The 27,965-nt window shown below is 51.7% G+C and overlaps 1 protein-coding gene and 1 long non-coding RNA gene across 4 annotated transcripts in view; one reads left to right on the top strand and one right to left on the bottom strand.

Annotated features, from left to right (window-relative positions):
- The window catches only part of KIRREL3 (kirre like nephrin family adhesion molecule 3), a 557,358-nt gene that overhangs the window by 11,034 nt on the left and 518,359 nt on the right, over positions 1–27,965 (bottom strand). For 2 of the 3 annotated variants that reach the window (XM_081261743.1, XM_081261745.1), the window contains 8 exons: positions 23,300–23,450; positions 16,860–16,965; positions 11,333–11,481; positions 10,368–10,495; positions 9,263–9,389; positions 5,345–5,445; positions 2,685–2,883; positions 1,375–1,410 (listed from right to left, as the gene is read on the bottom strand). In XM_081261743.1, the coding sequence (XP_081117869.1) occupies positions 1,375–1,410; positions 2,685–2,883; positions 5,345–5,445; positions 9,263–9,389; positions 10,368–10,495; positions 11,333–11,481; positions 16,860–16,965; positions 23,300–23,450 (997 nt within the window). The remainder of the gene's footprint in view (positions 1–1,374; positions 1,411–2,684; positions 2,884–5,344; positions 5,446–9,262; positions 9,390–10,367; positions 10,496–11,332; positions 11,482–16,859; positions 16,966–23,299; positions 23,451–27,965) is intronic. The other variant, XM_081261744.1, reaches the window with a different exon arrangement.
- The window catches only part of LOC308630998, a 79,536-nt gene continuing 51,676 nt past the window's right edge, over positions 106–27,965 (top strand). Inside the window, exon 1 of the long non-coding RNA XR_014018082.1 lies at positions 106–562. This is a non-coding gene — a long non-coding RNA (uncharacterized lncRNA). The remainder of the gene's footprint in view (positions 563–27,965) is intronic.

The raw sequence follows: 27,965 nt of genomic DNA, 5'->3' as shown, positions 1-27,965 counted from the left end.
TGATTTGGTTGACCTCTGATTCCTAGTAAACTTTCTTGGAAAAACTCAGGGCTTGTCTCAGCTGAACTCAGAGCCAGGTCATGACTTGTCCTCACATCCCCGGACTCGGATTCTCATCTGTAAATCCACAGAGCTGGGGTAGTAGTATCTAAGGTCCTTTCTGACTAGTGGCATTCTTGAGTCTGTGTTTCCTGGAGTAGTTAGCAGGTGCTTCAGGGTGAGGGAGCTGCCATCTTGGTTGGAGAAGTGTTTCCAAGCAGGTGGGCAAGGGTGGAGGAGGAGGGGGCCTGGGTGGGGCAGGGCTCTGGGTGGCATCCCTTCCTCTTCCTGGTGTTTCTTCCCTGCCTGGCCTCCGGAGTCTGGCCTAGGCAGCCTGGGCAGGCAGTTCCTCTTCCTCCTCAAGGAGTGGGGAGGGGAAGCTGCCCTCCCTCAGCCTCGACTCCATCCAAGGAGGGAGACTGGGCATGAGGAGTCTCAGACACCGTGGGAGGAAAGTGTCAGAAAACTCCAGATGAGTGCGAACAGACAGACATGGAATGGAGACAGGACGGAGCTACCAGAGGTGAGGGAGTCCAGATAGTAGAGCAGGGGCCAGCTCTGTGTGGGCTGCATGGGTTGGCTGTGAGCTGGCCGTGCCCTGGATTGTACCCAGAGAGGAGAGGTATGTGGGCCCACCTGGAGGGGTAACATGGGCCAGGGGCCAGTATGGGCAGAAAACTGAGACAGAAGACCCCCTGAGTCCTTGGTGAGAACTTATTTGACCCTGTGGAGTCTGATTTACCCTGTCCTGGTTGTGTGTGTGTGTGTGTGTGTGTGTGTACAAGTGTCTAGACAGAGCAACTCGGTCCAAGGAGTCTGATGACCACTCTGCTGCAGATGCAGGGGGGTGTGGGGGCTGGGTGTGTGCATTGCCCAGCAGCCTCGGCCTGGTGGTGAGATGACACTTCATGGGGGAGGAGGTGGAATGCCAGCAAGCAGGGTTAAGCAAGCTGCAGCAGGGGTTGGGAGGCAGGCTTCCTGGGAGGCAATGGGGGAGAAGTCGGGGAAGCTTGGAAATACAGGGGGGCCAGGGGCTGGGGCTTGTGAAGAGAAGGGAAAGAAGGAATGGAGGGGACAGGAGCGGAGCCAGTGTCCTGGGGAGGAAGGAGCCCTGGGGCCATGGCAGCAGACAGGAGACAGGTCTCTGGGGTCCCTAGACCCCAGTTGGCTGGGAGGCCCTCTCCCGCTGTTCTGACTGCACTAAGCCCTCCACGTAGGGAGGGCAGGGATGTTAGTGGCCTGCTAAGGCCTCCCTACCCCATGTCAGTCCCCTCCCCCACTATCCATGAAGTCCCTCCCCCATCCCAGGGAAGTTCTCAACATCTCCTTCCGTACCTGCTTCCAGCCCGGCTCCCGACTTCATTTCTGAACCTGTTTGGAAATAAAGCAAGCGTCCATAGCCAGGGCCTGGCTGGCCAGGGTGGGGTGGGTGGGGATTGGCCACCTGGAGGGGGCTGGGGCAAGGGGGCTCCCTCCTCCATCACATCCCTGGACTGCCCCAGAGATCCAGGCTCGCCCAACTGAACTTGGAGTTCATTCAGACTGACTTGGACACTCCAGAGGGGGGTGGAGAGAGAAAAGTCAAGCCTGGGAGGGGGTGTGAGGGTGGGTGAAAACACCAAGGTGAGGGCACGGGGGTGGGGCACCAAGGGGAAGACAAGGAGGGTAGGCAACAGGGGGCCAGGAGGGTTAGGATGACAGGTGGATGATATTATGCAAATTATGTGCAAAGCGTTATGCAAAGCAGCTCCTATTAAGGTAGAGGAGGTAAGAGACACTCTGAGATTTGACCCTTAGGTGCGATCGCCAGGTGATCCCTAGAGGCCTCAGGGGCTCAGCTGGGACCAACTGCTTGGCCCTGAATCTTTTTTGGGAAGGCCCAACCTGGCTGAACACCATCCCTGGACCTCCCTGGCTGAGCTCTGACTGGCCCAGGGGCAAGTTCCACGGCCCATTTCAGGAGCAGCGGCGCTGCTGGCTGCATGTGGAGCTTCTCTGCAACCAGCCCTCAGTGGCCCTCTGAGGTTCTCCACCTGGTAGTTGGTGCCCAGGAACTTTGAGCAGAGACTGGAGTTCTTAGCACCTGTCTGACAAGGAGCTGGGACAGTCTATGCATGGGGTCGCAGTGGGGGACTCTTTTTCCTCCCTTTATGCCAACCTGGCTGTTTTGCACCCTTTTGCCCAGTCTTCCTTTTATAGCTCTGTGGTCCACGTGTCTAGCCCTGGAACTGCTGATGGTCTGGGTCCTGTCTCCCCACACCAGGGATCTGGACCCTCAGGCACCCCCCCCAGTTTTAGCTTGGTACCCCCTGCTGGAATTCTACCCTGTCATAAGGGCACTTTGGCATCAGACCAGCGCCTACAAGGAAGGGCAGAGGGTGTGGAGGCCAGGGCCTTTGGAAGCTTCTGGGCATCTCAACAAGACTGGTCAGCCCAGATCGTTCTGTGGTCACCTTTCCCTGAAGTATTCTGCCACTCCCAGAAATTTCTTCCCCTTCTGGCTTCCTGATGGGGCTGGTGCCCCTTGCCTCAGAGGGGAGCCAGTCAGGGCTGTGTGGCAGGTAGAGAATGCTGTGACTGGTTCTCGGACCTGCCTTGCACCCTGCTGGTCCCCAAGTTGCTCTGGTGGCCCTGGTGGCCCTCACCTTGCTCCTTGAGCCGGATGATCTCGGTGTCAGAGCCAAAGCTGTTCCAGGCGGTGCAGTTATAGATGGTTTGGAAGTCCGCCCGGACAATGTTGCTGATGGTCAGGGTGGAGATGACACCCTCCTCCGTGCTGACCGTCTCCACTGTGTAGCGCCCAGACGTCCCCGACTCCAGCACATTCTCCTTCCAGGACCAGGCCTGCCAGGGTGCCCAGAGTTAGTAGGAGACCCCTATAGGCTGCCCATGCCAGGACTTCAATGTCACCTCCCCACCCCAGGCACTGACACGGCCAGGCTCAAGTTCATGCTTACTGCCACACACTACTAATATTTGTACACATGAATACTTGCACACACATCACATACATAAAACAGTGCACACCATCACACATCACCATGCATGTATACACATAGCATACCACCCACATCATGGTATACACATGTACCATACACCACAAACATGCATCCACACCTGCACATACTGAAACACGTATAAACATCACAACACACACATACAGGCACATCACCAATATGTATATATACAGGTACATGTGTATGTCTATCATACCACACACTACAAACACATGCATACACACTGCACTATACACATATATGTGTACTACATGTATATACACTACACACACAGCATATATTCACACATATATACGTGCATATATAGCACACTATACACATATACATGTATACACATCACAAACACATATACGCATGTACACACAGAAGTTAGGGCCATCTCAGAGGCCATTTCCTTCCAAGGAGGGCCTTATGCACAACTGCATTTGGAACATTTTCTGGCAAAGAGGGACTCTTATGGTGACAAGCTGAGCCCTGTGTGTGTCTTTTTCCCATGTGGACCTCCTCATGGGCACCCTGTGCCGTGCTGCTGACTCACTCAGCCTGAGGTAGCCCAGAATGATTCATCTAGTGTTGTGAATTGGCCTTTTCAAAAGTTTACAGGGAAGATAATTTAATTGTTTTCAGAGTCATTCCATGAACATTGCAAACACCTCAACGTGTCTCTTGCACACAATGGCTCGCAGTGTTCATGGGAACTCAGTCGTGCCAGTTAGTGCCCAGAGGCTCCATCCAGGTGAGCTGGAGCAGGGCTTTTCAAACTCTGGACCAACCCCTTCTTAGTGCTGGGGCTGCCCTGTGCTCGGCAGGCTGTTCACAGCTGCCCTGGCTTCTACTCACTAAGACACCAGCATCAACCTTCAAAGTTGTGACAACCAAAAATGTCTCCAGATGCTGCCAAATATCCCCTGGGGGACAAATTGCCACTTGAGAATAACTAGCTTACAGTTAGGTATCTGTGAGAGAACGATGGTGTGAAAATGCTCAAGGGTGATTGGATGGGATGTTTTACAAGGGGCATGTGTTATATTTATGAATTATGTGTGTGTGGTGCTGGGGATCAAACCCAGGGCCTCTCACATGCTAGGTAAGTCTGGGAATCTATCAGTAAGCTACACCCCCAGCACTTTTATATTTTGTTTTGAAACAGGGTCTCAGTAAGTTGCCCCAGGGTCTCAGTAAGTGGCCTCAAACTTGTGATCCTCCTGCCTTAGCTTTCTGAATAACTGGGATTACAGATGTGTGGGCTTACATTTATAATTTTTTTAAAAATTAAAAAGTAAAGTGAATGGAGAGGCATAGGTATTAGTTCAATGTGTGAGTTTTTACAATCTTTTGGTGAATCTTTCAAACAATGAATGAACCAAATGCCTGAGAAAATGTGTAAGAGCAATAACATTCTAATAAAATCTTAGTTTACTAAGATGACAGTTACTATTTGCACAGACTGATGTCTCAGGCACACACAGGCTCTCACAAGCTCAGCCCCTGGCCCCACCCGACACCACCCTCCAGGCACTGCTGCCCTGTGGAAAGGAGGGACTTCCCTGTGGAGTTGACCCTGCGCAGTCTTAGAGCAGGACTCTCCTAGGCATTGGGGATTGCTGAAATAATATTTTTTCCCCAATTGTGCTACCGAGTGCTCTCTTTTCATTACTTTCATGCCTGAGCTCCTGCCAATTTCAGATGGATTTGGGTGCAAGACCCTCTCTTTAAAAAAATGCAAACACCTGGGAGTGGGAGCAAGGGTGGGCAACAGTTCACAGGGTGCCTTGACTGTCTTGCAGGGTACAGCTGGAGGAAGGGAAGAATGGATCAGTCATTTCAGAGGGGAGCACTTATGGTGCAGGATGAGAGGTTCCCTGTTGCCATTAAGGGCAGAAGAGACTCTTTAAGAGAAGGGCTCTGGGAGGCACAGAAAGCAGTAGCCAACTATAAACTCCACTCAGCTTATGATTTTGCCAGACTGGCCTTGAACCCAGGAAATAGAAGAAATCATTCATCTTTCCCCTCTTCCCCAGGATGCAGATTTGGTTAGAATCATTAACCCTGAACTCAGCCAAACGGCAGACACCTCCTGGGAACACTCCTGATCCAAGAAGGGAGGTTGCCTGTAATTGTTCTCAGGATGGGTTCTCAAGAGAGAGAAGGTAGGTATGATTTTCCTTGAGGAAAGTGAGTCTGGGAGGTGTATCCCCACTGGCTGACTGCTGGGCTCTTGGCAGAGGTGACCCCTGGGCTGCTGGGGGTGGGGGCGCCAGGCCTGCCCTGTTCCCTGGAGCACTCACTATTCTGTCTGGTGGCGGTGTGCTCCGGATGAAGCATTTGATCTGGCCTTTCTCACCGTGGAGGGCGTGCTGGGTCTGGGTGCTGGAGATGATGGGGGGTCCTGTTGGGGAGACAGCAACACATTAGGGATCCAGGAAGGGCAGGTCTCCAGCTGGCACCCTCTGTGGTGGGTTCAAAAGTGTATTCATTAATCCAAGCATTCAGCAAACATTTACGGAAGGCTCACATGTGCAAGGTAGAGTGCAAGGTAGGCGACTTGAAGATAAATTAGGCATTAAGTCGTAAACCTCTCAAGGGATCATGAGTGAATGCTTCTAAGTCAGAATCCCCAGAAGACATAAATAACCGTAATAAAAGGTGGTGAGCGTTCATAGCACAGAAGCAGTGCAGATAAACTGCCAACCGACTTTAGGGGAGAGAGAATAATTCTATCTGGCGCTCTGGGAAAGCTTTAGGAAGGAGGTGGTGAACCTGGGAAGCTCCAGAATGGGGGCAGGTGTCATGATGAAGGAAAACAGCCCTAATGAATGTCGCTGGCCTAGGCAGCTGTTAGAGTTCAAGCCATTTCTCAATTCTCCAGTAGAGGGTGCTCTTGCCTAACAAACTGGCTGTATTCGGCCAGGTTCCTCCAGAGGAAGAAAAAGGGTGCTGTCCCTCTACCAGGGGCCCAAATCACCCAGGATAGGTGAAATGTGTTGGCCATGTTCACAATCTTTTTTTTGATATTTATTTTTTAGCTTTAGGTGGACACAATATCTTTATTTTATTTTTATGTGGTGCTGAGGATCGAACCCAGTGCCTTGTACATGCTAGGCGAGCGCGCTATTGCTTGAGCCATATCCCCAGCCCCATGTTCACTATCTTAATCCAATGTGTGTCTCAGTAGATCCTGTAGTTTATAATCTTGTCTCCACACACATACGTAGATGGCCCTAGTGAGACCACAGCTCTAAAACTGACCTCAATATTATCCCATTCAATATGCATGCAGGTACGACATGTTTATGGGTGGCAAGTTCTGAGAGTGCCTGTCACATTAGCACATCATGCAACAGGGAGAGTCCACCCGAAGCAGAACTTGTCTATAGTGCTTCTTTTCCAGTTCTGCCAGTTATCTAACCTAAGTCTTTTCTGTGTGATCCCAACCTGACATTGAAAGTGGGAAAGAGAAACAGCTACTACAACCATTTGCTCAGCTAATTTTCTAGCTGGGATAAGTGGTTGGGGATGGGGTGTGGTTGAACTCCCTTCCCCATCTCAGGGTTGATGTCTTAGGAGAGACAGATAAGAGTAATGATGGGGAGAATGTGCAAAATTATGCTGGGAACAAAACAAAAATCGCTGCAAACATAATTGCTGTTTATTAGCCACCTTAATTAAAACAGATTTGCATTTCCATGAGTAGCTCTCAGCCAAGGGAAAAAAGGTATTGGGAGCCACTCCCATGGCTTCTCTTGAGGTTAGGATACCAAGGGCTTGGGAAGAGGTGGGTAACCTCAGGGCAGGGACTTCCGCCTTCAGATGGCTGTAAGAGTGGGCTGAGCCCTGCCTTCCGCCTTTAAATCTCTTTAGCTCCAAGAGGCCTTTGGTCCAAAGAGATGAGACTCTATGTTTCTGGAACTTGGATGGTTCTTTGATTTGCTGCTGGGCTAAACAGTGATGATACCATAAACTCTTTTCCTTTCACTTCCCAGGAACTAGGAATTCCCAGAGGGGTTCACAAGATTCTAAAAACTATCAGCAAATGCCTATGCATTTATGGGCTCCTTAAGTGAAAACAAAAGCCAGGATAAAAAAAAAAATGGGATTGGGGGAGTCAGCCAATGGCAAATATCTTCCCCTTCCTGCAGCTACCTGGTTTAAGCAAGCTCAGTTGAGATCCATGCCAATTTATTCCCCAAAGGGTTCTGGCCTGCAGGTGCCCAGGAACAGGGATTTATTGTGATGGGAACTCAGCTCATTCTGGATGCTTCTATGCCATCACATGCCTTTGACACATGCCTGGCCCCTGTCCGAGGGCTTCACTACCCGTCCACCTATTTTCCAAAGCTGGAGACAGAAGGGGGCTTGGCAGGCTCCTCTCCCTGAGCCACTTCATCCAGCCTCCTGCCCCAGTGCCAGGCAGCCCTAGACTGGCAGAAGTAAACAGCAATTTCCTTACTTCAATCCCTTCAGCCTTTCTCTGCCTGGCAACCTAGGGGAGGCACTTGCTGAAAGACGTGGAGGTTGAGAGAGAGATGGAAAAATTAAACCCCAGGTGAATGCCAGGGCCCAGGCTGCTGTGTCCAGCCCAAAGCTTGAGTTCCCCAGGGTGCAGGTTGGGGTGGGGATTTCTACTCTTTAAAAACAAAACAAAACAAAACCTCTTTTAATTTCCATTAAAGTGCTTGAATGTCTACAAGTGACAGAAAGATGTCAGCCCCTCCTTATTCACCCTTTTCCCCAGAAACGAGGATGCTCAGTTAATAGCTTCTGGCTCCAGGACCCTGGAAGGCACTTGTGAGCTGAGGGTCCCAGGCATGTGGACTGCAGCTGGCAGCAGGCGTGGACAGCCCGACTCCCCAGCGCCCTCCCCAGAGTGGGCAGTGGGAAGATGGCTGGTTCACTGTGGCCTGGTGCACTGAGCCGAGTGTCAGATACTGGCACGGCAGGAAAAGGCTGCAGCCTGTGTTGCCATGGATATACGAGGCGCGATCAGATGCTGTTATTTTTAGCCCTGCAGTGCCAATTTATTGGTGGCATCCTGGGGACACACAGGAAGGCTGGAGCGCTCTGGAGCTGGGGTTCTGCCCTGGACAGGTGGTCTGTGAATGCTCTGGTGTCTGGGCAGATTCACCCTCTCTCTGGGGTTGCCATACCTGTCGGGGAGGCAGAGGAAAGGAAATACACCTGGAATGGGAGCTGGCTAATGGGAATGCAGAGGGGGATGCTGAGGAGGCACCAAGCTGGTTTTAGTTCTCTAGCAAAGGGGGAGACTAGAAAAGGCTGTCAGTGGGCAGCTCCCTGGGTGGAGATGAAGCCAACAGGCTGATTTCCCTCAGCGAGTCCCCTCCCAGGCCCCTGCTCTGGAGCCAGATTTAGAGGCCTACACAGCTGGGTCTGTGGCTTAGGTTTTTGATCCCAGGCAGCCTTTGGTGGGAGCAGGGGGCTCCCAAAGGATCATGACCACACCAGAAATGGGGTCAAACCCTTGGAGGTGGCTGAGGGACATGGCCTTGGTGTCTCTCACCCTCTCCAATGGGTAGCTTTATCACAGCCCAAGCACACATCACAGTGGGGATGTTGGGATTTCTGTTTTGGCACCACACCTTCTTGGGTCTGGCCTGGGCTAGGTCCCGGCTTCTCCATGGCCACCCACATGGGCAGCCAGATCTGATCTGAAGATCCTGCCCCTCTACCCTAGCTATTGACTGACTCCCACTATTACAACACTGTCCTGCTGTCATTATTGTTGTTGTGTATAGTGAGTCATGTTCCTTGCCCTCAAGAGGCCCCTACACACCTGGTCCCTGGGGTGGTGACAGCTCTCCATGGCTGAGTGGCTCTGTGTGATGGGAAGAGTCTAGCCATAAAAGTGGGGGATGTGCCTTTAAAATCCCCATGGCCAAGTCAAGATCAAAGGGCAGACAAGGGATATGGTCACAAGGTGACCTCTGACTCTTTTCCTATCCAGGATAAAAAATCATCAGCTACTGTGAGACCCCTTTAAACATAACAAAAAGGAGAGATGTGATCAGAAAACCCCCCAGGCTCTTCTTCACCTCCAAACTTGGCTCTCACCAGGACTCCAAAAGGGGCAGACATAACTACTGAGGACCATAGCTGGAGGTGGTAGCAAGGCCCAGAGCCAGTGACAGTCCCTTTGGGGCAATGCCTGGTACACCCCCTGCCCCAGCCCACCCCCCTGGGGGTCTTACCATTGACAGTCAGGGTCACCTCACGCTCCCCAGCTCCTACCCGGGGCACCACGGCCCGGCACACATACTTCCCAGCATCCTCCTGGCGGACAGATTTGAGTGTCAGGGTCTTCTCGTTGCTTAGAACCTGGAAAAATGGGGGAGGGTCAGACACAAAGAGCCGGGGGGGGGGGGGGGGAGGATTCTCTCTTTTTGTCTCTCAACCTGGTGGCTGAGAGTCAGGCCTGGTAGTAAGTAGGTGACAGTGTCCTGGTAAAAGCCCGGGTGGGAAGGCAGTAGGCAGACTGGGCCCTGTGGATGTGGAGAGTAGCCCCCACCTACACAGAGACGCTGCTGCAGTATGTCCAGGTGCAGCCCTGTGGGCAGTGTGTGGAGGGAGGACTCCTTGGCTGGGTACCCCCAGCTTTCCCAGAGAGAGGGGATGCTGACCATCCTCTACCTTCAGTGGCTCATCCTCTCCCAGGCTGGCCATGGATGAGATTACCCTGTGGCTGAATGGTGGAGGGTCCTGGACCTGTGTTGTCTGAGTCATGTTCAGTATCCCTTTGGGACACAGTTTGGGGCGATGACAGGAAAGTAGACTTTGGCATTAGATAGGTCAGTGTTTGAGTCCTGGCTCTGGCAGCTAATACCCGTGTGGCTCTGGTCGGTTACTGGCCATCTCAGAGGCTCAGTTCCTTCTGTCTCCCTCTCCTTCCTTACCCAAGGCCCTCATTGCTGTCCCTGTGGAGGGTCATCTGGCAAACTCATGAACACTACAGAATACATACATTTCAAAAGAAGACCCCAGGAAGAAAGCACAGGGTAACTCCAAGGTTAGGGGTAACATTTTGGGCTGGGATGGAACTGAAAAGTCTTTCAAGTGACTTCCCCCAACTCCATATTACTGACTACCTGCTTTTATAAGGTTCACCATAGGGCAAAATTGCAAAAGCCGAATGTGTTCAGGGTGAGATGGGTACAGGTGGGCACCTGGGTTCCCTCTCCTCTTTATGGGATCCTCTTCTGGAGGCTGACTCTCCTCACCTAACTATGAGAGGGGTCCTCCTGTCTACTATGCCCCCACCCTGCCAGAGGTCCCCTGGGGTCAACGTGGTGGACTCACCACACCAGAGCCCCGCTTCATCCATACGATGGTCAGGGACGGGTTGCCAATCCAGGCGCAGCTGAAGACTGCATCAGAGCCCAGATCCACGAGCAGGGACTGGGGCTCTGTGGTCATCCTGGGTCCAACTGTGATGGGGAGGAAGAAGAAGAGAGGCCTCAGGTGGGCTGGGGAGCTCCCGCGACCCTCCTGCTGCCCCCCTCATTGTGACAGGAGGAAAGGAAAGAGCAGGGTATTGGGCCATCTCAATCCACTCAGCCCATTCCTTTACCCTTCTGCCTGGGCTGAACCTGGGGTCTGGGAGTGAGATTGGGAATTGAGAAGGAGACCCCTGTCCCCCACACTCAGCCTTTCTTAGGTCCACAAGGAGTAGGCAGTACCATCCCTAGAAAATGTGCTTGAAGCCATGTGCTGTGGCACACACCTGTAACCCCAGCTATTTAGGAGGCTGGGGCAAGAGGATCACAGACTTAAAGTCAGCCTGGCAACCTAGTAAGTCTGTGTCTCAAAAAAAAAAAAAAAGGTCTGGGGGTGTAGCTCAGAGGTAGAGTGCCCCTGGGTTCAATCCTCAATACTGAGAAAACAAATAAACAACAACAACTAAGAAGAGACAGAAGAGAGCTTGGTTCCTTTCTTTCTCTGTGCCAGGTGATAACAGGTGAGAAGGCAGCTGTTTGCAAGCCAGGAAGGGAGCCCTCACCAGAACCAACCACACTGGCACTCTGGTTTCTGTTGTTTAAGTCATCCAGACTATGGTAATTTGTTATAGCAGTCTGAGCTGGGTCATTCTGAAGATCAAAATCAGCATGAAACCCTAGACAAGGAAGCTTTTTGCAAAGTACAATGCACCGTACGCTTGGGAAGCATGATGTTTATGTTGCATGCAATGAATCCAGCCATGGTTCCTCCAGCCAGAGACTACCCAGTTCTGCTCATGCGGAGAAGCTCCCAATTTCTGTACTCACAATAGACGTCCACCGTGCGGCTGAGGTTGGTGCTGCCCAGGGCATTGGTCACCTCGCAGGACACAGGCTCTGAGAAGTACGTGTAGTCCACGGTGGTTCTGTACACCTCCCCAGAGGCCTCCTTGATGATCTGGCCCCGCTTGGCCCATCTGCAACAGAGGCCAGGGTGCTGGGTGCATCTCGAATGCAAGGCCATCCCTCAGGGAGCTGGATGCCCTCATCCCACAAGAAAGCAGCTCTCTCAGGGGCTGTCTCTGCACAGGGGTTATTTCAAAGGCTCAGGGAGGAGTTGGACTTGCACCCTCCCATAGGTCATGCAGGCGGTGGGCTTTGGGGCCATAGTCAGTAGCATTTGACAAGTGGGTTATTCTGGAGGGAGGTATCTTGGTTATCAGGCTGGCCAGCCCATCTGCCTGGCTAGACCATGGACAAACCAACTGTTGGACACCAAATAGCCTGGCTGTCCTGCTCTGAGCTCTGTCACAGGCCCTACCCTGGGAAACATTGGACAAGGGGTATGAATCTATGCCCTGGGAGTTCAAGGTCTAACGATTACATGCCTATGCACCAGTGTGCATGTGGACACACACGTCCCTACACACACAGAGAAAACTGAGGCCCCAGGAAGTTTGGTTTTCAAGCACAGTGAGATGTGGGAGGGGTGTGAGGTGCCTGCCTGTCCCTCTCTTCCCACATGCCCCCCTCTCTCAGCTCTCAGTCCTGACTCCTGCTCTCAGGACGGAGCCCGTCTGGTGCTCCTGCTCTCCCTGGAAGTCCATTCAACCTCTCCCAGGGTTGGCACTTGCTCCAATTCCTCCTCAGCCTCTGCTCTCTCACCTGCCTTCATTATTACAAGGTCACATCTCCATCAACCTTGATTCAGAGTGGGGGGGGGCAGACAGGAGGTTTCTCTCAGATGCCAATCAGTACCACAGGGAATGGAGGTGGCAGAGACTGAAAAGCCTTAGGCTTGGCTTGGTTCTGACTGACCCTGGGATGGCAATTGCTGCATTGGACCAGCCACCAGGTCCCTTATATGTGTCTGCAGAGCTGCAGCCCCACAAGGGTGCTTGCATGCATCGAGAATGTGTGTGCATGTGAGCCTTTGCACGTGGGTATGAGCATGTACATGTGTGTGCGTGTGCACGTGTGTGAAGGTGGGACCTTTCCTTGCAGATCTCCAAGGAGAGAGAGCTCACCACTTTCCTGGTATAATCAATCCTATTACGGACAGCAGTCCCTCTCTTTGAAATCACGGAATTTCTAACCAGGTTCCTCCTATTGTAGCTCAAGGCTGCTTTAGAGCTGTGTCTTTCTGAAGATGGAGAGGCTGCTCAACCTCTACCATGGTGCCCTACAGCCACAGCTCCCCTGTGGCTGCTGGCCGCTCTCTTCCCCTTCCTGTGCTCTTGGATCTTTCCTGGTACTACTGAGTCCCATCTCTTCCCTCCCCTCCATCAGTTCTTGGCCCAGTCTGGTCTAGTCCCGAAAGACACCACTCTGTGCATCCCATGGAACACCTAAGCTGGCACCACGCGGTGGTTATCTTGAATTAATATCGGGTAATTATTAAGAACCCGATTAATAATAACAATTATGGTTTAACAACAAGAGCAAAGCATAGCTCCCTGAGAGCTTAAGGAGCTTCCCAACAAACCATTATGAGTTATTCATGAATCGTTTCAATTCCTAAGTTTAATTTAATGACCAGACTTAATAGTCAGGCACGGCCCCTGCCTGAGGTGGATTAATTCAGTTTCAGACACACAGTCGGGGATCTGTGTCCAGACCCTATTTCTTCTACTCGGCTGACGCGAGGGGGTTGGAGCAGTGGGGAGGGCAGGAAGAAGCTCTGCTCAACCCAAGTCAGGCCCCTGCTCCTGGCTGCTTTCAGCACCAGGGGACTGGGGCTGAGGCTGGGGCTGGCTTGGGGCCAGGATTACTGGGTCTGATGGGCAGGCCCACGTTTTTTTCTTCCCCAGGGCCTTTCGGAGGGGTTGGGCCTTTTTTGACGGGGCCCTTAGGGAGGAGGCTCTCTCAGAGTTGTAGCAGGAGCTGGCTGTGGGGGTAGGATCCTCAGGAACCCAAGGCCAGGGCCTTTTGAGGTGTTACCCCTCCCTCCACTCCACCAGAGACCTCTGCTCCCATCTTGCTCAGCCTGTCCAGCCAGTCTTTCCTCCTCCTCTTTTTTTTTTTAAAGAGAGAGTGAGAGAGGAGAGAGAGAGAGAGAGAGAGAGAGAAAGAGAGAGAGAGAGAGAGAGAGAGCGAGAGCGAGAGCGAGAGAGAATTTTTAATATTTATTTTTTTTTTAGTTCTCGGCGGACACAACATCTTTGTTTGTATGTGGTGCTGAGGATTGAACCCGGGCCGCACGCATGCGAGGCGAGCGCGCTACCACTTGAGCCACATCCCCAGCCCCTGGTTAGTACTTGGATGGGAGTCCTCCTCCTCTTCTTCCCTACCACACTAAACAGCCCTCTGAGGGGCCTTTTCACAAGCCCAAAGGCTCTAACCACTGCACTCCAGCCACCAGCATGGAGCCCCCACCTCCTCTCATCTCTTCCTTTTCCTCCTGTTGGTCTGTGGCTCCTCTTCCTCTTGGGGGTGGGAACATTCTAGTGCATCTGCTGTTACTTCCACCGCCTCTCCCAGCCCCTCTGAAATGGAGTCAGCTTAAGCCTTTCCCAATCAATGTCTAATTTGGTCTGAACAAATGTAAGAGGATTAATTATTTATATCACAGAATCAGGAGGCCTGGCATGTCACAGCCCTCACACTGGAGCATTGAATAGCCCTGTGCTTCGTCTGGGCACTGCCAGCCCCCCATCCTGCTGTCTGCTGGAGACACACAGAAAAACCTTCCAAAGAAAAAGCCCACAGCACCTCTCGCCCCAGGTCCCTGGGGGCAGCTGAAGTAACAGCCTCTCTGCCCAGCCATGCCCCTTTTGGGATGTTGGCATGGGGAAGGGCCAATCTCTAATTTCAGAGATTACAGCCTTTTAGGTAGACCAGAGAGGAAGCAATCAAGATGAATCAAAATAAAGAAACAAAGATACCTGTAATCGTGTCAAAGTCAGTTGGGAAAAATCAATGTACTTATGTGATGGGATTTACTTAAGGCTTTTCCCTCTGGGTTCCAACGCTGCATCTAGAAGGAGAATTTGGTGAGGTCTTGTGGGGGTGGGGAGGGGCTGAGCAGGTGTGGGTGGGCTCGGGTGCCTGCAGGTGCCCGCAGCCTCCTCTCTCCACAGCCCTTCCACCTCCTTTGTTTTGCAACTCAGCCTACCCGGACTGTCCTGCCTTTTTCTGGGTGCCAGAGGGCTCCCCCAAAGCCTCTGGAATCCTGGAGGGAGCCCAAGCCTGCACTAACATGTTTTCAGGGCGCTTGGCTGATCATGAGGGACAGTGATGAATAAGAACTAGTGCCCCTCCTGCTCCTCAGTGCTCCTCTATACACGAGGGTCTCGCTTGGGGTTCCCTGAACTCCAGAGTGGGACAGAGAGGAAGGGAATCCCACAGGATCCTAGTGTCTAGGGAAACCTGTATGTTCTCTGTGTGTTTATTAACTTTTTATTTGAAAAAATCCCAACTTTCAAAATGAGAGAAAAGTTACAATATAGCCCCGTTAACTGCCATCTTTTCTTTGCCTAGATTCACCAGTTTTCACGATTGGCCACGTGTGCTTTGTAATGACCTTGTCCTTATTATCGTTGGTCTTCTTGCTGTTTTTTTTTAAGTGGGTGGCCCTGGCAGTCAGGTTCAGCAGCCTCCTTTCCTGCACATTTGCATAACCTGCCACGGTGTGGGGTGGCCTGCTGGCAGAGGCTCTATCTTTTGGGTCTTGTCCTGCTGTGTGTCCAGTCTCTGATCACTAAGTACTCAGATGACCAGGATCTTGGCAGTGACAAGAAGTAGAAATTGGAATCTGTCTGTCCCTGTCTCTGGGATTCAGCAGACATCTGGGGTCCGGTTGTGAAGGTGAATGGGGCAGGGGTAGGTCCTGGGTGGGGGCTCTCTAGGTGACAGGGGCTTCCCTGGAAAACTGGCATTAGCAGAGTTTTCTGGGCATGTCACACCTGGTATTTGGGGACCATGAACTCAGGGATGGGAGCAGACAGAGGAGAGCAGCCCAGGCCCAGCAGGCCTAGGGTGACAGTTCAGAGAGAAGGAGTCTTGGTTTTTCCTTCTGGATCTTTAAGTCACTTCTGGACAGACGCCAGACCCTAGCCATATCAGACCTGCCTGCTGGACCTGAGTGGGTTGCACAATTTCTGGGAGCCAGGGGTCCTTGGCTTGGAAGGGACCCTGAAGGTCACCCGATCTTACTGCATCCAGGGTAGGGAAGGGTTAAATCAGGCAGGGCAGATGGGTTTTCATCCTATTTTAAAATGTCCTTAGGGAAAGGTTCATGCCCTTCCTGGGTTCCTTGTTCCCAGGCTGCTTAATTATCCACGCTGCAGGGAGCTGTTCCTTATGTGCAACCTGAGTCTTGGCTACCTCTTTGACCCATTTCCCTCCCTTCTGCCTGCTGGGGCCGTGTTGCCTCCTGTCTCCCAGTCCTCCACTTCCTAAGGCCGGCTGCTTTCCTAGACCGAGACCATTATCCTCCTTGGCATTTTCTGAGGCTGCAGCTTAATGACCGAATCCATGGCAGAGGCGATGCCCTGGGCCCTGCCATGGAGCCCGGGCTGGTGGGAAAGGACAGGGCCGAGTTAGGGCGTTGGTGAGTATCACAAAGGAACATCCAAAGGAGGTGAGGTAAGTATCCTCAGCCTGCATTTGAGGAACTCTCAGATCACTTAGTTTCTGGAATCCTGTGTGGCGATGCACATAGGTGGGGTGGCTCCCAGAGGAGCAGCTCTGGGCCTTCAGAGATCGCATCCATCAGATGCACATAAGGAGCCCTAGTTTGATGCCATGCGCTGGGCTACATGCTGAGAGCCATAAGTGACTAAATTGCAGTTCTTGCCTTTAAGAAGCTGTTAAGAGGCAAAGATACAAGTGAGTGAGATCCTGTTTCAAAATAAAAAGGGCTGGGGATGTAGCTTAGGGGTAAAAGTTCCTGTGTTCAATCCCTAATACTAAACAACAACAACAACAACAACAACAAAAAAAAACAGTGATGGTTTTATCAATGTTGTGGCAAGAACACATGGGTCCTGAGGCTCCCACTGGACCCTGAGCAGTCAGAGTCTAATGACTCTCCTGACTCTTCTGGTGTGTTTTAACTTTTGTTCCTGAGCCTTTCCCCCTCTTTTCAGAAATACCGAGTAACCAAGCTGTTTGAACAAGAGGGGCACAGCATCCTGCCTCCTGTGGAAGAGGCATGCGTGCCGCATGAAGGAAGGGAAGAGTCCACCTGGCCAGCAGGTGGGTGGGTGTGGGGGTTATTTGATTACAAGGCTATCTGGACACCTGCAGTGAATCACACATGGTAGCCATGCATGGACGATAAGTGACATCCTACGTGACAGGCATGGGGTGGGGGGCTGAGGTCAGGCTGTGCCTCCACAGCAGTGATGCTCACCTGTACTGGGTGACAGCTGGGTTGGCCTTTGCAGAGCAGTGGAATGTGACGACGTTGTCCTCCAGCACCGGCTGCGGTTCCACTGACAGGTTGACAAGTGGGGGGTCTGCAGGGAGAAGAGATTCTCTTGTAGTCGGGGTGGAGGGGGGGCGTGGAATTTTAGGGCAGAAAGACCCTCTGGAACACAAGGAGGTTAAGGCCAGAGATGCCACCATATGGGGCCCTCAGAATAGCCACCAGGCTTGAGGTCTTCAGAAAGAGGGGCTCAGCAGGAGGCTCTTGCTCCCTGGAGGTGCAAACCTCAAGGGTCCTGGGGGGACCTTGGCCCCTCTTTGGATTCAAGGCCTGGTATTGAAGTGAATGTCCCTCTGGGAGCTGCCATTGTTTGGGTCCCAGGAGCATTCTGTCCAGCCTCCAGCTTCTGGACAGAACAAAACACTTCAGGAAGCAGAGGAGAAGCAGGTGCAGGGTTTGGGGGAATGTGGACCCCCAGCTCCATTTCAATACCAGCTTCCTGTCTTTGAAATGTCTGTTTGTTTCTCTCTGTGTGAAGGTTCTGGGGCATCTGGTAACTTGAAAGTGGCATTTACAGCCTTTCATCAGCATGATCATCTCCACTGAGTCCTGACTGGTGTCACCAGTCCCTCAGCTCCCAGGGCTGGGGCTACAGTTTTCTCATTTGACACGATAAGAAGCCAAACTCTGAAGTGCTAAATGGTGGGAGGTGGAGGAGACAGAAAGTAAGAGAGAATGGGAGAGAGAGACAGGAAGACAGGAACCAGCAACAGCAAGACACAGAGAGATCTGCACAGACGGTTTGGGAGGCAAGCAGAGTGGCACGGACATGTTGGAGAGACAGACACACAGAGGGTGACAGAGACCTGGGAGAGACTACAGAGAGGGACAGACAGACAGAAACAGAGAGGAGGGATGAGAGAGGCAGAGAGATAGGTACAGAGATGAGGGAGGGGAAAGAGAGGGATAGGTACAAAGATGAGGGAGAGAGACAGAGACATGGGTGGACAACAGACTGACAGACATAGATTGAGAAATTCAGAAGAGTAAAAAAAGGAGACAGAAACCTAGAGAAGCAGAGAGATGGGCAGAGACAGACAGACATATTTGCAGCCATGCATAATCACAGGAAAATTTCTCACTGAAAGCAGAAAAGACAAAGGGAGACCCAGCAGGCGGAGACAGAAAATGACAGGGTGTTAGGAGAAACTCCAAACAAAGTAACAAGAAATAGAGAAAAGGGAGAGGGAAAAACAGACTTGAGAGGTGGAAAAATGGGAATAGAGTTTGAGGGGTCTTCAGCAGAGAGGAAGAGAGGTGGAGATCAGCCCACATATGGCCTCATGTCAGCCTGGCCCTGCCCTGCTCAGGGGCAGCTGCTCTCGACCTCCTCCAGGCTGGGTCACCCTGCTGCTGGGATCCCATAGCTCCAGACTCTGCCCCGCGTCATCTGCACCTCAGGGGAGAGGAGGCCATGATCCAGTGCTCCACCCTCTCCCTTGTCACGGCCTGGAGGCCAGGCTGGTTTTCAACTTTAGGCTGACTTAAAGGGCACTTCAGTTCCCACTTGCTAGCCAGCACCCTGGGCTGCTCCCCACCAGCATGCAGAGCAAATTGTGAAAGGTCATGAGGGTTTGCTAGGGGGTTCAGCCCAGAAAAAGAAGTAAGGAAGCCAGTTCTGTAGAGGCCATCAAGAAAAATACTGATCACTCTGATTCCCTGTGAAAAGGAGTACAGGGAAAAAGACTGTGGCCACTGGGTGTGGGCACCTAGTTGAGGCAGGTGGGGTTCTGAGACCCTGCAGCTGCGGAATAAGGCTGGAGGTGAGGTCAGGACTACTGACCCCCATGCATGCTAGTGCCATGTTTCACTGCCAGTGTGGGAACATAGGTGTTGGCCTGCGAGGTGTCCACTGGACTTGTTAGGATCTGCAGATGCTGGGGAGAACTCCATGATCTGAGCAGTGGGTAGTTACCTATGTTGGAAGCCTATTCTCATAATATCTCCTAGTTCAGGATGGGAACTACATATCGGGGAAGCATCTGGTGCAGGAGCAGCTGGTCTGCTACCTTTTTGTGGGCAATTACAAGGTACTGTTGGGAGGTGGTGGAAACCTTGAGAGCGGGCCCTAGTGGGAGGTCTTTCCGTCATTGAGCATGTGCTTTGGGCGGGGGTGGGGAATGCTGTGGGATCCTGGTCTCTTCCTCTTTCTCTCTTTCGCTTCCTGGTTATGAGGTGAGCCATCTTGCTCCACCATACTCTCCTGCCATGATATGCTACCTTGCCACATACCCCAAACAACAGGGTCAATAAACCATGGACCGGAACCTCCAAAACTCTGATACAAAATCAATGTTTCCTTTTTATAAGTTGATTATCCCAGGTATTTCTTTTAGTGGTGGAAAGCTGACTAACACAGGTGGCTATTTCAACCAATAATGCAAATGGTCACAAAGATGTATCTAGCAAGGAATAGCCATGAGAACTCTCCTTCCACCTCCCAGGACCCTCTCCCACCCACCTAGAAAATCCTACATCCTCTCCCCAGCTGCTGCCCACCAGCTTCCAGAGCAAGGCTGAATCAGGCAGCTGACCCTCTTTCCATGCAGGACTGGTGGCTAAGCTGATCACCTGTGGAGACCCAGAGGGGAGGTTGCACCTTGCTGTGGAGAAGCATGTCTGGAGGCATAGGGGTTTGGTGATTGTCATTTGGACCCAATATGCAGCTGGCCCGTGTCCTCACATGATGAATTCTAATACTGTGAAACCAGCTTTTGTTTGAGGAAGTGAAGGTGTCATTTCAATAGAATCTAGGAACCCACCATAGAATTAGGGGAGAAATTTGAGGGATTGAAGGCCCATCCCTTAGCTAAGTGTCCTTTACAAAGTGTTGGGCTCTTGGGAGGCAGGGGAATGGAGCCCACCTGTTGGAGGACCCTTCTTTCTGCCTGATGCTCCACCACACACCTGCCATTATCAGTTTAGCCCATGGAGGCCTCTCTTCTGCTTTCTCCCTTCCTTTCTACAATATGTTTAGTCCCCAGCCTGTCCTGAAGAGCCTCAGGAGAGCAGTCCCAGGAGGGCTCCACACACACACCAGTTTTACCTGCACACCTCCACTCCAGACTCAGAGATGCCTACATCCCTTCTCCATTCCTCTCCCGTCTCCTCTGGATGTGCAGGATATGAATTTCCAGGAGTCTGCCAAGCTCCCGAAGTATAAATAGTTTATGTCATATCCAACTATTAAACATGATTTTAATCCCACTTGTGATGTCGGCTGCATAACTTGCAGGAGGGCAGCTTTGATGTAGCTAGTGGAACTGAGATCACATTGAACAGATGTTACAGCTGAGAGTCTGTTAGTGTTTCTATCAGCAACCTGCGTGCGTGTGTATATGTGGGTGTGTGTGTGTTTTCAGGGAAAGTATTACACGGAGGAGGGGGCGGGAAAGAGAAACTTCATGACTCAGTGATTTTATAGCACATCCATTTGAAACTTGGCAGCTGGACATGGAGTCCAGATGTGGTGAGGCTTTGGGGGTGTTAAGCTTTCTCTCCCATTACTCAATCTGGGGGCTTTGTCTTCCGTTGGGTAACATATAAAGACCAAGGGAAACAAACAACAAATGTGCTTTTGCTGAGTCTGGATGCTTCTTGGTTGACTGAGAAAATGAGCAGGTTTGCACAGGCGGCTCTGATCCAGCCCACGGTGTCCACGGCAAACAGTCGGACGCTTACAGAATGAACAAATGAATCAATGGAGGAGGAAGGAGGAGGCAGAGGGAGCTGAGGGAGAGGCTGTGCTTTTGCTTGGCAGGCACTTATAAACACCTTCTGGTTATGGGAGATAGAGTCCAGGGGCAAATGGATAAAGGCCTGTCCCCTGTTAGGGCTGGGGGTGGGCTCCCTGGGGAGTGGCTGCCATGTACCTGTGGCTATTTGTCCTAATGCATTGGCTACAATGCTCCTAAGGAGTTAGGCATGGTGCTAGGGGCTGACGTAAGTGATTTAATGAAATTCTCACTGCAACCTCAGGAGGTAAGTCTGACTACCACCATGTATGAATAGGGAAACTGAGGCATAGAGTGAGTAACTAACCAGGTGAGTGTCACTCAGTAAGTGGCAGATTCAGTATTCAAACCAGGAAGAATGCCAAGCCTTAACGACTACCCTGTGCTGCTTTGGATGGGCCCTTCCAGGAAACTGGAGACCTGGGTTCTGAGCCTGACCTCAGTCATGATGCCTCCCTCCTGATACGGTTGAGATGTCCTTGGAAGCAAAGTCAGGCAGGGCCCAGAGACCTGGAGAGGCCCTTGACATCTTGATACAGACCCCAGAGCATGTGCAACCTGGTAAATTGATCCTCTTGCTAGAGTGCGTCTAGAGGATGTCTTTGAATAGCCGGGTGGGCTATTACTATGATGACTCTCTTGTTGCTGGGAGAGGTTCTTCTGGGTGATGGAGAGTGGCCTGGAGCAGAAACACTGCTACTTCCCCCCTTCCCTGCCAGGGTCCTGGCTGCTGTCTTGGGAGAGCCAGCTAGGTTGTCTGTTTTGTATGGGATTCTGTAGCTGGTATAGGTCTCCTGCCCAGGATTGGGGGAAGGAGATCAGGGGCTCCATGCAGTGGCCACAGATATTCGGGGGCTTTGATACTTTGTGCCTCCCCCAGATCTGGCTTTTGTCTAGAGAGAGTGAGCTCTTCTTCATGGTCAATCCTAGAGACATCATTGGTCAGATAAGGCAAGAAACCCGAGTTGGGGGTGGGATGTGAAGATTGACAAGCTCAGGCCTGCCAAGCTCGGGAGTGGTGGAGCTGTTCTGGCTGTCACGCTGTCCAGCCCAAGAGCATCTTGCCTCCTCTCAGAGCTGGGCCTGTGCTCCAAACCCCAGTTCACTGGGGCAGAAACAGGTGGTGCTGAGAGCCAGGGCAGGACTAGGGCCAAGAAATGGAGGAACCTCAGGTGCAAAATTGAAGGAGGCCCTCCCTCTCAGGACCCACCCTATACTTACACCATCAAAGGAGGCCTCCTTAAATTTTGTGCCCTAGGCACCTCCCTCTAGCTTCCTGGCCTTAGGCTCAGCAAGAGCTCTGCTGCTCTCTACTCTCATTAATGAAGAGTAACTGGAAGAAGTAGCCCTGGGGTGTGCATTGTGGGGTCAAGGGGATTTTTAGTTGCTGGCAAGATAGTGAAGATAAGCCTTCCCAAGAACTCCACCATTCTCTCCAGGCATTGGGACCTTCCTGATGTTTATAACCATTTCTTTCTCCCTCTGGAATCTAAATGGGGTCAGGATGCTGGCTTTCTGGATGCCAAGATAGGCTCTAGAAATCCTAAGGCACAGCTCTTGTGGACTCCACATCCCTGGGGAGCCATATGATGCCCAGAGTCAAGAACCCTTAGACAAGTCAGGGCTGTTAGGAAGTGTTATAAAGCATTTCTTCAAAAACGAGTGAAGTGCTGAGGAGACCATGAATGCCAGCCTACAACTGCAGCCATGTCTCTCAGAGTCTATGACCAACTATGTGCTAGGTCACCAGCATGTAGTGGCATTATGTTCCATGGCAGGGAGGGCATCTGAGAGGGGAGAAGTCCACCTTTGAGGGATGATGCTTTAAACCTACCCAATACTGGTCCTGTGAGTAAGGCCTTGTCAAGCTCCTGGGGCTTACAGGCACTTTAGGGGGATTTTTTAGGGGACATTTAGGGATCTCCTTTAGGTGGCTTTTGGGATGTGATGCTGGTGGATCTTAACAGCATGTGATTGTTGATATCAACGGTAATAGCCATACCTGCTGAAGGCTGACTCGGAGTATAGAAGTTGGGCTATCAGGGTGGGCTCTGGAAAGCTCAGGTGCTTGGCCCCCCTATGTGGCCTTGGGAAAATTAACCAACCTTTGATGCCTCACTCTCCCCAGTTAGGGACCACAGTCATATATCCTCCAAGTGCTATTGTAAGGGCTAAAGGAGACAATGCATGCAAAGTATGAGCTGAATGAACACCCATCCTTCTTCCTCTTCCTCTAATCCCCTTGACCAACCCTTGCATGAGAGCAGCTCTGTAGACCCTCTCCAGGGCACACGGCTATGATCCATTCTGGACCCCGAGTGCCTGTCAGCTCCCAGCATCTTTGCCTTGGCTCCCTTTCCAGCAGGCCAGTGGGGCTAGCTGCTGACTGTTTGTTGATGTGGATATATAGTGTGAATGTGACTCGAAGATGTCCTCTGCAGAGGACTCTCATCTGTGCTTCACATGACAATAAGAACAAGATAGTCCTTTGTGCCCATTCACACAAACTGGCCAATCCACAGAGCTGTCTGGCCCATCCTCTCCCTTCAGATGGCCCCAGCTCTGGTCAGGGGTAAAAGATATTTCCCAATCTGGGCCTGGCCAGGCCAGGTGAGGCTGGTCAGTACTCACGCTGGATGTCGATGGTGACTGAAGTCTCCTTCCCCCCAGGGATGGCTTTGTTGGTGGCACGGCACACGATGCTCTGTCCATTCTCTACATCACCGGGGGAGATGAAGAGGGTGCTGACGATGCTCTCACGCTTGCCATCTCGAAGCAGGGTCTGGAAGAGGAGGGGGAAAAGGGACAGAAGACTCCATGTCACTGGGTTGTGTTGGCCTGGGTGGCTCAGGGCCCAGCTCAGAGAGGAGAAGAGAGAGCTGTGATGGAGTATGTGGGTGTGTAGGTCAGCTCAGGAGACCAGGGTTTCAGTCTCTCTGCAGAGCTGGGGGTGAGGTTACTCTTGGTTCCCTGGCATGAGTGCTGGGGTGTGGAAGGAAAAAGCAACTAGAAATATTATTATCATGCATGAAAATCGGCCTGGTCTTGTAAGCTAAAAGCACAAAGAAATCAGGCTGGGGCTAATGGAAATCAGGCTTCAAGTAGGTTTTATGCAGAAATGAACTGACATCTATTTTGCCTCTGGTGTCAGGGTGAGTCTTAGGTCTGTGCGAAAAGCAAGGAGGTAGTTTGCAGTGGGCGGCCACTTGTGGCCCCTGAAAGGTTACGGTCTGCAGAAGGGGATGCGACTGGGGGCATGGAGGTAAGGACAGAGCAGGGTAGGGATGTAGGCAGAAGCAATGCACATCCACTTTTAATTATTTCCCTACATATTTCCCTTTTGTCTTTTCAAACCATTTCCCTTCCCTATCTCATTAGAGCCTCCACCAAATCATAGCAGGGCAGATATCATTATTTTCCATCTGACTGGGGAGGAAACAGGTGAAATTAACAGAGGAGACAGGACTTGACTAAACTCATACTTTATGTTGGTAGTGACATGAAGACTAGGGTCGTGTAGTGGGTTGAACTGTATCCCCAAATTCATGTCTACCCAGAAACTTACACGATCCCATGTGGAAATAGGGCCTTGCAGATTAGTTAAGTACTTATTAATCTCTAAGGTTTGGAGATGAGATCCTCCTGGGTTTAGGGAGGGTCCTCCCTAAATCCAATGACTGTCCTTTTGAGAGGAGCAGATGACACAGAATCAGAGGCAACCATGTGAAGACAGAGGCAGAGATTGGAATGATGCTGCCACATGTAAGAGGAGCCGCCAGGGCTGGATGAGACAGAGAGCCTTCTTCTCTAGATACTTGAAAGGCGGGATAGCCTGCCGCCACCTCGATTTCTGACTTGTTGGCCTCCACAGCTGTCGAGAACAAAGCACTGCTGTTTTACGCACCAGAGTGTGGTGCTTTGTTATGGAAGCTCTTGGAAACCAAGACAAGTCCTAAAGCCATTGGTCCCCTCTCTTCTGGGGCCATTGCTGTTTCCTACTGGATCAAAATGTCATTCTGGGGCTGGGGATGTGGCTCAAGCGGTAGCGTGCTCGCCTAGTGTGCGTGCGGCCCGGGTTCGATCCTCAGCACCACATACAAACAAAGATGTTGTGTCCGCCGAGAATTAAGAAAAAATAAATAAATATTAAAATTCTCTCTCTCTCTCTCTCTCTCTCTCTCTCTCTCTGTCTCTCACTCTCTCTTTAAAAAAAAAAATGTCATTCTGTCCCTAGTTCTCTCATCAGGGCTGCTACCTTCTGCCCTCCCCTGTTCCCCTTTCTAGCTACCTCCCCATCAGTTTGGGGCCCATCAAGGGAGTCACGTGCTGGGGAGGGTGTCTGGGTGGGAGGGTCATGTTATGTAGAAACTGGAGTCTGTTCATCTTTTGAAGACTTTCTGCCCCATCCTGGGAGGGACTTCACTTTGGAAGGGGTACCGGAAGCAGCGGTGCTTTGCCCCAGTTGGGGCCAGGGAATAGATGACTCTACTTCCTCAAAACCTCCCAAGAAATAACAATAGGATTGCTTCTCATTCTCAAGAGCATTATCTTTATTTTGCAAGAGAAAACTGAGCAAGAGGAACTTACTGGGCAGAGTGTAGACTGGTATTTCAGAATGAGTGACCCCGTCCAGCCTCCTGAGATGCCAAAGGTCAGTTCCTATGACTTGGGCCTTGCAGGTGGAAACAATTACTGATTCAGTACTCTGGAGGAGAATGACTACTGAGGTAACTAGCAGAAATCTGTCGGCTGCTGGAATCTAGTCTCAGCTTGGGGTGATCCTTCTCAACACGGGGCAAAGCTTGTGACTTCTGGGACAAGGAGAACCTAGCCTGAGCCTCAGCCTAGATCAATGCATCACTGGGTAAAGTGGTGCATTCCTGCAATCCCAGCAACTTGGGAGGCTGAGGCAGGAGGATCTCAAATTTGAGGCCAGCCTGGGTTAACCTACTGAGACCCTGATTTCAAAATTAAACAACAACAACAACAACAAAAGCAACAACAACAAAACAACACATCCTGCTTTGGGCCAAGCCAGACTCTGACATTCTAGGGAGAGCCACAGGGCAGTAGCTCTGGACTTTCTCCTATACTGTACACCAGCCAGGCCTTGGTGGCCTGAGGACTCAGCACTTTCTTTACTGGGAGGCACTGGTCCTGGGCACAGGGACCAAAGGAGAAGGATGTGGCCAGTCCTAGCAGACAAAGGGATCAGGCCAAATAGCCCACAGGGCCGGAGTCTTCATGAGCCAGGGTGCTTGACTGAGGTCCAAAAAATTTCTGGAGGGCATATAATTTATCCCCCAGCTAGACTCAGCACCACAGTACCATGCTGGCTTGGGGCTGTTCAGCAAACCTCACTGTGACTATAAATAGCTAAGTGATAATAAGAACAATTTCCTGGATGAGAATAAGACCTGGGGGTGGGGTGAGGGGAGGAGCGGAGGAGGGGACTGCATTGTTCTTCTCACCTCCTTTCTTCTGAGGTGCTAACAAGGGATATTTATATAACTTTGACTCTGCCGGGGAACCCCCCCCTCTCCACTTGCTGGACTCTGGGCGTGGTGGCAGGGAGCCTGTGTGTGGGTGCCAGTGGGAGGGGGCAGGGAGGCTGGGCTCTAATTAGGTCCTCTGACTGCTTCCCCTCCTTTCCAGCCCAGCGTGCTCCTCTGCCTGGGAATGATGATTAATGACATATTTACTGTGTCCGGGCGTGTGCTTTCTGGGAAATACAAATTCTGGTTCAAGTTGTTTGTTTCACCTAATTAGAGAAAAAGGGAGATGTGTTCATTAAACAAAGGAGAAGGCAAGGAGAAGGCGAGCACCCGGGCTACCCGATCTGTACCCGGGTTTTCTCCTTGCCTCTTTTCTTCTTGATCTTTTCACCTCTCCTGTCTTCTTTCTTTTCTTTTGCTTCATTTCTCTTTTATAAATCTCCCCTGATTGGCACTTTTCTCATATGCAAATGAAGCCTTGGGACTTGGTGGCCTTGAAGGTATCTTCCAGGTGGAACATTCTATCATTTGCTGATTCTCCTCACAGCCCACTCTCCCGCCCCTTCCAGCCCTGTGCCCCTCGCCTTCCCCTCCTTCATCTCTTCCCCTCACTGAACTTGCTCTGGGGATACACCTCAGACACTGAGACCCCCACCTTGGACTTCAGAAACCTCCACTAGCATGCAAATCACCGGGGGTGGGGACGAATTATTAATTGCAAGTCACTAGCTTCTGGGGCCACGGCTTCCCTCCAAGGCCTCCCTCCAGCTCCATGGGTGCTAATGTGCTGCCAGTCTCCAGCCTCCTAGCTGTCCTGGCTGATTCATGTGACTGTGATGGCAATTCCTGGGGGGTCCATGTGCATGCATAAATATGGACCCTGGCTGACGCATGTGCAGCATGCACACCATGCAGAACATATATCATGAGCCCAGGAATGAGCATGCCAGGGTATATTTCTCCAGGGCTGGGTTTCTGTCCTTCACCTGTCTGCCTACATGTACCTGTGCACCTGCCCTCCCACTGATCCCTGAGGTCATCCAGTAGACATTTATCTCTCTGGTTTCCCAGCAGTGATCTGGGAGGCTGGACTGTGGGGGCAGATTAATACCCTTGGGGCAGTTGCCTAGTGTGGGTGGCAGTGGCTACTTTGCTCCTTTCAAAGCCACCAGGCCTCCCAGTGGGCAGTGGAGAGCAGACTGAGCCCTCAGATATGGGCAGCCTGGAGGAAATGCAGTGTGTGGGTGTCCCAACCCTGGTACTAAATCTGGGCTGCTCATTGATATGCAAACTGCCTGGAGAGGCCCTGAGCAGGCCTGATTGCCTGGCAACAGGGCCTCCTCTCTTCTCCCTCCCCACTCACCTCCCCCACCTGCTGTGTCCCTTTTTTTTTTTATCACCCCTCTGCTTTCCCTGGTTATGGCTGCTTGGGGATCCATGTGGGCCTATTGTCACTTGGACTGTATGTATGGGTAAGGTATAGCACTGCACAGGGCCATTTGCCCCAGACCTTGCATCCAGCCTTGTGCCCTAGAGCCAGAAGGGATGCTCTTCACAGAGGAGGCCAGGATAAGTGGCTGCCACATGACTCAGGTGGGTTAGAGGCTCTAGGCCCTAAGCTGGACAGATGGGAAAAAAGATGATGGGGTGGCAGATGGGGAGGGTTGCTTAATGGAGAGTGAGAGGCCTGGGGGCTGCGAGTCTTCACCCTTTTTCTGAGCAGCTTAAGTTTGGGGCCAATGGAGGCCAGTGGTGGGCGGGTGAGTGGCCTCTGGGAACAAGCAGGAGGCTTGAAGCTAGAG

The sequence above is a fragment of the Spermophilus citellus genome, assembly GCF_964194105.1.
Source record: "Spermophilus citellus genome assembly, chromosome: 2".
NCBI lineage: Eukaryota > Metazoa > Chordata > Mammalia > Rodentia > Sciuridae > Spermophilus > Spermophilus citellus.
The sequence above is the reverse complement of the archived record's forward strand: the minus strand, read 5'-3'. Positions and strand labels throughout refer to the sequence as shown.